This window comes from Aulostomus chinensis, chromosome 6 (assembly GCF_037954235.1).
Source record: "Aulostomus chinensis isolate RoL2024-O1b breed Wild chromosome 6, RoL_Achi_v1.0, whole genome shotgun sequence".
Taxonomy (NCBI): Eukaryota; Metazoa; Chordata; class Actinopteri; order Syngnathiformes; family Aulostomidae; genus Aulostomus; species Aulostomus chinensis.
The window spans coordinates 14,039,159-14,048,415 of NC_141325.1; the positions used below are offsets into that span (position 1 = coordinate 14,039,159).

Consider the following 9,257-nt stretch of genomic DNA (forward strand, 5'->3'; position numbering starts at 1 on the left):
GCAACCAGCTGTGAAAACACTCTCAAAATGATTTATGAACCTACCTGTTGGCTGCTAATGGTCGAAAATGATGACTGGTCGCACTGCAGCTCCGGAGCCACATTTATTACCTGCTGCTACCGGCTGATAAATGCACAGCCCAAAAAAGCAGGTAGGTGGCCTGACAGATAAAGTGAGCCTCTGCATTTTTCTTCAGTTTGAATAATAATGTAATATTTTTACTTGAGGTTCTTATATATTCACAACCATTTCTATGTACCTGGTTTAAATTATACTGACGAATGAGCCTTTGAATGTGTTTTCTAGGAGAAAGCAGGGTTTCCTCCATCTAGCCAGGTTTCTAATTTAGCCTGTATCTTTGTTATCAAAACTGCAAAAAACAACAAATGAGATCAGTTTGATGTCTCTGTTATCACACAACAGTTGAGCACAAAGTAGGGTTTTTTTTTTTCCATGAAAGTAAAAAGTACCTGTTTTAGGGATTTTAATGACAATGAAGAACAAAGACATGAAAATGAAATTTGTTGAGAAAGTCAACCTAAAGGTGAAAGTGAACAAAACCTAATCCCAACATAATAAACCCTTAATCTCCTAAATCCCAGAGCTGTAACTCGGGTGACAAATAGTTTGTTAATGTCATATTCATTCGAGATTTGGGTTGTTTGATGAGAAGGGTTGAGACAGACATACATGCGCCAACAATATGTTTATTAAAATTTGATGAAATGACTCCGTGAGCTTTTAAAGAACAGCTCAACAAAAAAACACAAGTTCCAAAACATCAAGGGAGGAATTTATACGTCTGCCTGATGCGATCGATATCACAATCTCAAACTTTTACTTGTTAATTATCGCAGAGGTGCCTCTACATGACTGCTGTGATCGCTGGCTCCTATGAATGAGATTTAAGATATATCATCTAAATATGAATCCTCTTATTTAAAAAAAAAATAGACATTTTAACCAATTTCTCTGTAGGATAAGAGACCGTAGCCGTGAAATGTAGACGGTGTATTCTTACACCGAGGATGGCTATTTGTAACTCTGCTCCTGACATCTACTTTGTACCTGGTAGCATCACAGTCTTTTCCCAGCATCCATGACTGATGACAAGATGTCAGGAGCGAAAGAGTCCTCACCTTTATCGTTATTAACTTGGCTCCTGTGGAGGATTTATTTCCACCTGAATTTCTTTGATTAGGTGTCGCCTCAGGAGTTGTATCATCGTTGTTCATGCAGCCCTGTACTTTTAGTGATGTGCTCTCATTTCTTTTGTTGTGTTTGTTGAGCACTTCACTTTGCGCTCATCACAGCTTTTCCTTGTTGCAGATGCTCAGTGTAACTACACTTCCATGTTTACCAGTTTCATGACTTTATCTCTCCATTACACGGACAGTATTTCCAGCAGATCTGGCCGTCACTGTTTCGCTCTGATTACACAGAACTCCCTTGCCAGATCCAAGTGCTGTATCTAGGCTGGTTTGAGGCTCGTCCTTCTCTCCACTCTCGGTTGGAGTTTGGTCAAATTCCGTCGCTGGAGTCAACTCAGAGGCATCAGGATTCTGTTGCATTTAAACGTGCAGTTGTTGCTGACAGATGCACATTTCCGTCTGTTTCTGTTTAATATGTGGAGCATCTTGTTGGACCAGACTGCTGTTTGTCCTGTGGTTTTAGAGCTGCTGCCGATGCAGAAAACCTTCCTCTTCCTTCTCCTTGTGAACAGATGTCAGTGGTAGATCTAAAAGAAAGGACAAAGGAATGGGATGCTGAAGAAGAAATGTTGTCTTATTTATATCTGCAGAATTGTTGCAACAGTTGTATTTACTATTCAAAGGGTTTGTACAAAAAAACTGAACACTTTGAAAGTTGTTTTTAATCCTGTTCTCACTGTTTTTACCTTCAATTTAAAGGTCACCTTGAATGAAAATCAAAGTTTTCGTGTTTTTGGTGTTTATTCAACGTCACCCAGTTGTGGGGAACACACACGAAGTGTGAGGCAGTGTCATAATCTCTGTTTGAAGTATCTCCCCTTTTTTGAATCGCCGCGGGAAAATGAACAAAAGGTCAGAAACGCCCCAATAAGGACAAACGACGCATTCTAAACCCAACATGGTAACATAGCGGTTTCAGAGAGCCTTTCAGGAAGGTTCTTAGCCATTACAGACCCAACCATTTTTTGTGGGGTTACGTATCACACCACAGAACAAGAATTAATACCCGTTCAACCTCTCTATGGCACCTTTAATATTAGCAAGCATAGAGAAGGGTTTTCACTCAGTCATCATCATTATCATCCATCCATCCATTTTCTTCCGCTTATCCTGTTGAGGGTCGCAGGGGGCTGGAGCCTATCCCAGCAGCCTTCGGGCAAGAGGCGGGTTCACCCTGGACAGGTCACCAGTCCATCACAGTGCCAACACATAGAGACAGACAACCATTCACACTCACAGTCACACCTACGGTCAATTTAGAGTATCAGTCAGCCTCGTCCTCTCTTGATGTCTTTGGACTGTGGGAGGAAGCTGGAGTACCAGAGAGAACCCACACAGGAACAGGGAGAACATGGAGACTCACACAGAAAGATCCCGTGCTTGAACCCAGAACCTTCTTGCTGTGAGGCGACAGTGCTGACCACTGCACCACCGTGCCGTCCCCTATTATTATTATTGTTATTGTTATTGTTATTGTTAGTAGTAGTAGTAGTAGTAGTAGTAGTAGTAGTAGTAGTAATCGTAATAATAACTGGACAGATAAGACACCTTTTTTGCATTTCATGTATGTATCTTATTTGTCTAGTCCTGTGTATGTGATGTTGATACAGAGTCCCTGGGTCACGTGAGATGGGGTACATTTTCAATTAATATATATAGCAGTAATAGCAGTAACAATATTTCAAACTGATTTGGAGGTTCTAGGTCCTATGTTATGGAAGCTACTGAAAAAACATGTAACACTTATTTTAGATTCAGTGTAATATTTCTATACCACACTACATGAATGTGGCGATTTCTTAACTGACAGATGATAACCCACATTAGTGTGTGGGTGCAGCTGTTTTCGAAGACATCCTTAATTGAGAAAATTCCCCTGCAATCTTTCTCAATCAAGAGCAGAACTTGAAACTTCTGCATCGATCGTCTTACACATGCTCTTACCGCCACCTACTGACTGACAGTGCATACTGCATGTCAGCTTTTCAAGTGTGTCTTGAACAAATGATCATAAAATGTGTCACACCATCCAGTTCCTTTTTTTTTTTTCTTTTTTTTTTGCTACCCACATAATTCTTGGAAGACCAAAAGTTATTTTAGTCATCAATCAATCTGATATTCTCCAGGAGCCATTTTCCATGAACAATCACGACTGCATACCTTCATATCTAACCTAAAAAGCCTGCTTTTCAGTTGTGATCATGTGAAAATTAAAATAAAAAACTGCCATAAAGAAACGGTGAAATAACAGACTGCAGTTTCAGCTTAATAATTGACACGGAATATTAAGTTTCAAAAAGTAGCCGAAACATAAATGAATGGTTGTATCTCAATTGAACTCTCAGGCCACGAAACAGTCATTCAAAGTGGGAAACTACATGCCAATTATGCTGTCCCCACATAATCAAAATAAATAATTGCCTGGTATTGTTTTCTGTATACGGTCTGAAAAAGGGAAATGTTTGCATTTTCCTCCGAGTCTTGGTAGATCTTTTCAAAAGGTTTACGGATACGGTTTTTGTAATGATCTCATACAATCTGTTTGGAAACATTGATCTGAAATAATGTCGCGGATGATTCAGGACTTTTAACATGGATCTCACCTTCTTGCACCCAAGAGGGAACATGAGTATCAACACTTCTAATATTTATACAGGCCCATCTGTCAAATTTGCAACTTTATTCTGGTGCTGCTTGATTTTATGCAACTATTGGACATATTGTACAGTTTAGATTTGGAAATGAACTTTCAATACATACAAAGTTTTATTTCAGGTTTTAAACAACACCTGGGTCGACAACAAATCTCACCCAGCAAAGTTTACACTGGTGTGGTTTCTCCATGTATGCACTTGCACACGATTTGTGAGAAACGTTTGGTAAGGAAGGTCCTTCCCACAGAAGATACAGCTGTACGGTTTCTCATCTTTGGGACTTGTTGTGGGAAACTACAGTGATGTAATCGGTGGAAAGTTCTCCCACATCTGTCGCAATGGAATGGTTTCTCAGTCAAGTGGATTGTCGCATTGTGCAAGACAGTGTTGAACTCTTAATTCTTATCCACAAACAGTGCAACAGAGGAGTTGAGGGTAATCCCACACCTCCACTAATAAAATATCATGTCATCACATCTGGTTCCGGCTTAATTCCAAAATCTAATCAATTGTTCCTCAACCAATTCTACAATCCTATCAAATTTAAACAAACCATGCCTTAAATAAGCAAAAAGTGGTGCGAGTGTACAGCTTTTCCGCGTGCTGCAATGACACAGCCTCCCACCTTTGAGGATCTCAAATTTGTGTCCTTTCAGCTTTGACAGCTGCAAAAACTTTTCCCACAGGTGAAGTAAAAACATGACTTCCGAACAGTGTCTTTGCAGGTGGGACGTGTAAGTAAAGAACTTGCCATAAGTGTCGAATTTTGAAGACTTCGAAGACAGTGTTCAACTTTAACAGGGTAGAGCCCTAAAGCATTTAAACGTCATGGCACAAAGTAAAACCTACATTGTGTGTACGTAGTGCAAGTTGCATGCAGCAGTCTGCGCTGACTATCGACCGCTTCTTTGTATCTGAGATGTTATGTTGGCGGACTTTGATTTTTTTTTTTCCTTCCGCAGCAGCAGCAGTTATTCGCTCTTAGAATAATAGGCTCAAACACCGAACGGATGATATTGTAGTTGGGTTACAAGTAAAACTGCCAATAACTGCGTCCCAGTTACTTTTCCAACTTTATTTCAGCGTTCCCGTCCACGCGAGAATTGTTTACTTCCGCTGGATGCCACACTGTTTATCTTCCGACGGTAAAGTGCCTATATGGTTCCGCCTCAGGTCTCGGTCTTTGATTCTGAACTTCTACTTTAATTTCGGCAGCTGTGGGTAATAGTTCGGAAGAAATACTTTGATAATTCACTTAAGTATTTTTAGCAAGTGTAGTGTTCATCTGTATTATAATAAATTTAACAAAATCATCAATTTACAATGGGTTGAATGACTAGATCATGATTGTAGTCCTGTATTCTTCAAGAGAAAATGTATAGATTATTCAATTTGTCATACAAATGAACAAATACGATTTTTTTTTTAATTAGAAAATTGGAGCACAGCAAATTAATTAAAGGGCCTTGCTGTGCTATAGTGTGGTGGTACAACTTGCATGGCTATGCTTTTAAGCTGCATCTGAAAATATTTTTTCCCACAAGCGTTGCAGGCGTAGTCCATGAAAACATTCCCTTAAAGTGAGACGACTTTTGGTTCCACCGTCACTTGGAATTCTCTTCTAAATGTGTTTAAAATATATAAATATGATAACAATGCAAGTAGAAGTGAAATAAGCAAAACTGTTTTTACAAAAGAAACATCGAAGCGCTTGTCATGCAAAATGGAACAAGTCATGTATAATATTTTTGCATAATTTATGAACAAATAAGCAGCTTTTTTTATTTACAGCTCCTGAAGGTGAAACATATTCTCAGTGTTATGTTAAATTGAAGTATATATAAAAAAACAAGAACAACTTCAAGTTTATAATTTTTGTTTAGTTAATCTTTCACACACTGCAAGTTTGTTAAATCATTTGAAAATCTTTCAATGTTATTATTTTTTTAGTCTCAAGTCTGAGATTTTGGATTTACACAGTTACAACTTGACTTTACGTATCTAAAGAAAAAAGGCGTTTCAAATCTTATGTTAGCACAAAATTAATATCTGAACACATTTTTTCAGTCTTGAGGGCTGTGTATTTGGTTTCCAGTTACTCATAAAGGGCCTCATTCATGAAAAAAAGCCTTTTCTTAGCCCTCAACAACGTCTTACAGACAGGACGTACAGCCTGCTGGGTACTTCTAACTCCTTGTACTTGAAATCTATTGCGAAGCTCTCACAACTGGCACTCACCCCGGGGTACAAGACCCTGATGTTAATCAGATAACATAATAGGTATCACGGTCACGGAAATACAAGCTGGCACCAGGATGTGCTTACTGTCTGTAAGACTGAAATGAGGGCTTAAAAAAGTCTGTATAGAAGAACATTACATGAATGAGGCTCATTGAAAGCAAAATAAGAAAGAATCTTTTGATGACGAGCAATGAGCGCCGAAAAAAACGCGTCTGAATGTTCATATGACCACGTGAATAAGCAAGCTACAAATAATATGTTAATCCATCCTTTAACAAAAAAATTTAAACAGCTTGTCTCTCTCTTTTTGATATCACCACCACAAAAAGCTCCAAAACTAGATTAAATGCACAGAATCAAAATAAAGGCTATAAAGGCACTGAAAACTGCATGATTGGCACAGCTGCTATTAACCCTAATTAGCCGGTCCATTTGTTTTTGCCAACTCTAAGACACAAAACAAACAGTGTCACAAAACGCACAAAAGTTAAAAAATTCTGCAGACAATAAGGGAGCGTCGTGAGCTCGACGAAAACAAGATCACCATTCACGGACATAACTGAGGTAGAACGTTTTAAAAAGTCTAGAAAAAAAAAAAAGAAATTCATTAGCAGGTCGATACACAGTTTATCTAACATAATCCAACAGCTCAGGTTCACTTAAGTACTGACAACCAGATGCAAAGTTCTGTCTGTTCCAGTGGAGACACGTTCAATTCATCCATTTACTTTAACAGAGATGTCAGTCACACTTAAGTCATGTTAAAGCACTTAAAAAGAAACAGAGCGATAACAGTCCTCACAAACCTTTAACACATTCTCAAGGCCACAAATGTCATTTTCCACTTAAGCAAATTCTTTCACGTGATGACAAACCACAAAGACTCGCAAATTTTGCTCCATGAAACCCCCCCCCCCCCACCACCACCACCACCCCCCGCGACAGAAGTGTGCCGCAGACGTCAAAATAGCCTAGTGAATCCTTGCCTCGTCCTGTCAAAATTCAACAGTTAGAATCTCCTTGGACCAAGGTTTGTGTTCTAGTGTTCAAAAGGTGCTTCCTGGTATCGTAGAAGCTCTTCTTCATGGAAAAAAAAAAATCATACGTTCGATCCTAATGTGTAGCTGCTGCAAAAGCATATTTAACTCAACTGGGGAAAAAAACAAACAAACAAACAAACAAACTTGTCCACAGAGATTCAGGTTAAATATTTCAGGGATGCAATTTCAGAAAATCTTCTCTACTGAACAGAAGCATGCGGTATCTTTTCCATCAGGTCTTGCAGCATTGTCTTTTCAAGTCTCCACTTACGCCCTCCCTCCTGGTTTACAGTACATTACTTTTCAACTGCAGGATTTCTTAAGTTTTTTTGAATGTCATATTTTTACCCACAGGTGTCGACTGGTTACGGTTTCTCGCCTGGGTGAACTTTCATAATATGCCTATGCAACACTGATGGGTCACTAAATCCTTTTGTACAGTTGTTGCAGGGGTACGGCTTCTCACCTGTGTGGATTCTAGTGTGGACTTTTAACACTGATGTCCGACAGAATCTTTTCCCACAGATTTTGCAAGAATATGGTTTCTCGCCCGTGTGACTTCTCAAGTGAATTCTTAAGGACTGGGAGCGTCGGAAAGTCTTCCTACATCTGCTGCAAGTAAATGGTTTCTCTGCTGAGTGGGTTATCATGTGTTGGGCGAGATAACGTTTAAGGCGGAACCCCTTCCCGCAAACTGTGCAGCTGAAAGGTTTCTCACCAGTGTGGGTCCTCAAGTGAGCCTCTAGTTGTTTATAGAGATTGAAGTCTTTACTGCAGTTGTTGCACTTAAAAGGTTTATTGTGATGTTTAGGCTGGAAATTACTCGTCTCTAGTGTGTTTTCCAGGCTGCAGGCATTGTAGTCTTGTACATTCTCTTCTTTCTTAATGTTTGACTTTATATTTATGGTTGACGTGGAGGTGCTGTTGTATTTTTTCTCCATCTTTGCAGTGTTTCCATGGTTACCGCTGTTGTAATGCTGATTATTTGCGAGATAAGAGGTATCAAAGAGGAGCTGACGATCACCACTTGGTTCACATGTTCCACAGCTCTCACTGCCAGATTCACATCTTCTCCTCTCTAGTGAGTTGTTGTCTGGAGAGTCTTTCTCTGCTTCACTCTGATCACAGTTCAAACCCAGAGACCAGACTTCACTGTGATCACTTCCCTCACAAGTTGGATATGAAACTAACAATTCTTCCTGTTTCAAGGCAAGCTGCTCAGCTTCCAGACAAGTGTAGAGCTCCTCTTGTTCCACTTTAACCCGTTTAGGATCTGGGTCCTCCTGGTCCAAGATGGATAACTTCTCCTTGTTACTGAGCTGCTGGTCAGCGACATCTTCCTCCTCCTCCTCTTCTTTCAGGTCAAGTTGCTGTGGGAGCTCTGAGGACGCAAAGAGCAGAGGAAGTAGATCACGAGGGATGTTTGGAAATCTGAGCAAACCATAATAAGCTTGGATTTAAACTAATCTTTAAACTAAAAAGTTTGGTTTTTTTTAAACTATGAAGGCTTTACAAACCTATCCTGTGTAAGCTTATGCCGGGTTTAAAAACAATATCCAGAAGTCTACGCTGGCGATCTATCTCTTCTTCGTACTCGACGATGGTTCTTTCGAAGACCTCAAATATTTCCTCAGCAGCAGCAGTTAGTCGCTCGTTCACAAACCGTCTCAAATACTGGGCCGAAGACATCGTCGAGAATAACAACTGAAACTGGAGTTAACTGGCTGTCAATCGTGCTGCCAAACTCTGGATTCAACGCGTCTGTGGATCCCCTAGCGATCGTGTTTACTTCCGTTGGGTGTCACACTCAGAAGTTCCGTAGGTGGAAGAACATGAACTCACGTTTCCGCTCTTCAGTCTCTGACTCCTTTTATCTTTTGAAGGTCTGTGTTTAATTTAATCTGTGGTGGACATAAAAGGCTCAGCGTCTTTACTTCCTGTCCCCTCAGATTATGTCAGGTAAATGATCTAATCTGTAATGGAAATATGTCCACAAACAGGAATAGAAGAAAAAGCTTAACTGCATTTTTACCCTTGTATTCGTTGTATTTTTTTCAAAAGTGAATAAATGTGAATTCACAGGCGTCAGATGTATGTGAATAGTATCAAAA

General features: G+C 39.7%; 1 protein-coding gene across 2 annotated transcripts; it reads right to left on the bottom strand.

The window, feature by feature from the left end:
* Positions 1–1,514: 1,514 nt before the first annotated feature.
* LOC147260206 (uncharacterized) lies at positions 1,515–8,978 on the bottom strand. Of its 2 annotated transcripts, XM_086206670.1 has the most exons (3): positions 8,664–8,978; positions 7,865–8,527; positions 1,515–1,738 (listed from the first exon to the last, which is right to left on the bottom strand). In XM_086206670.1, the coding sequence occupies exons 1-3, from the start codon at positions 8,833–8,835 to the stop codon at positions 1,671–1,673; spliced, it is 903 nt and encodes a 300-aa protein (XP_086062796.1). In that variant the 5' UTR covers positions 8,836–8,978; the 3' UTR covers positions 1,515–1,670. The 2 variants fall into 2 exon arrangements, with proteins under 2 accessions (XP_086062796.1, XP_086062795.1); XM_086206669.1 differs by lacking the exon at positions 1,515–1,738 and having other exon boundaries at positions 7,064–8,527.
* Between the last annotated feature and the right edge of the window lie 279 nt (positions 8,979–9,257).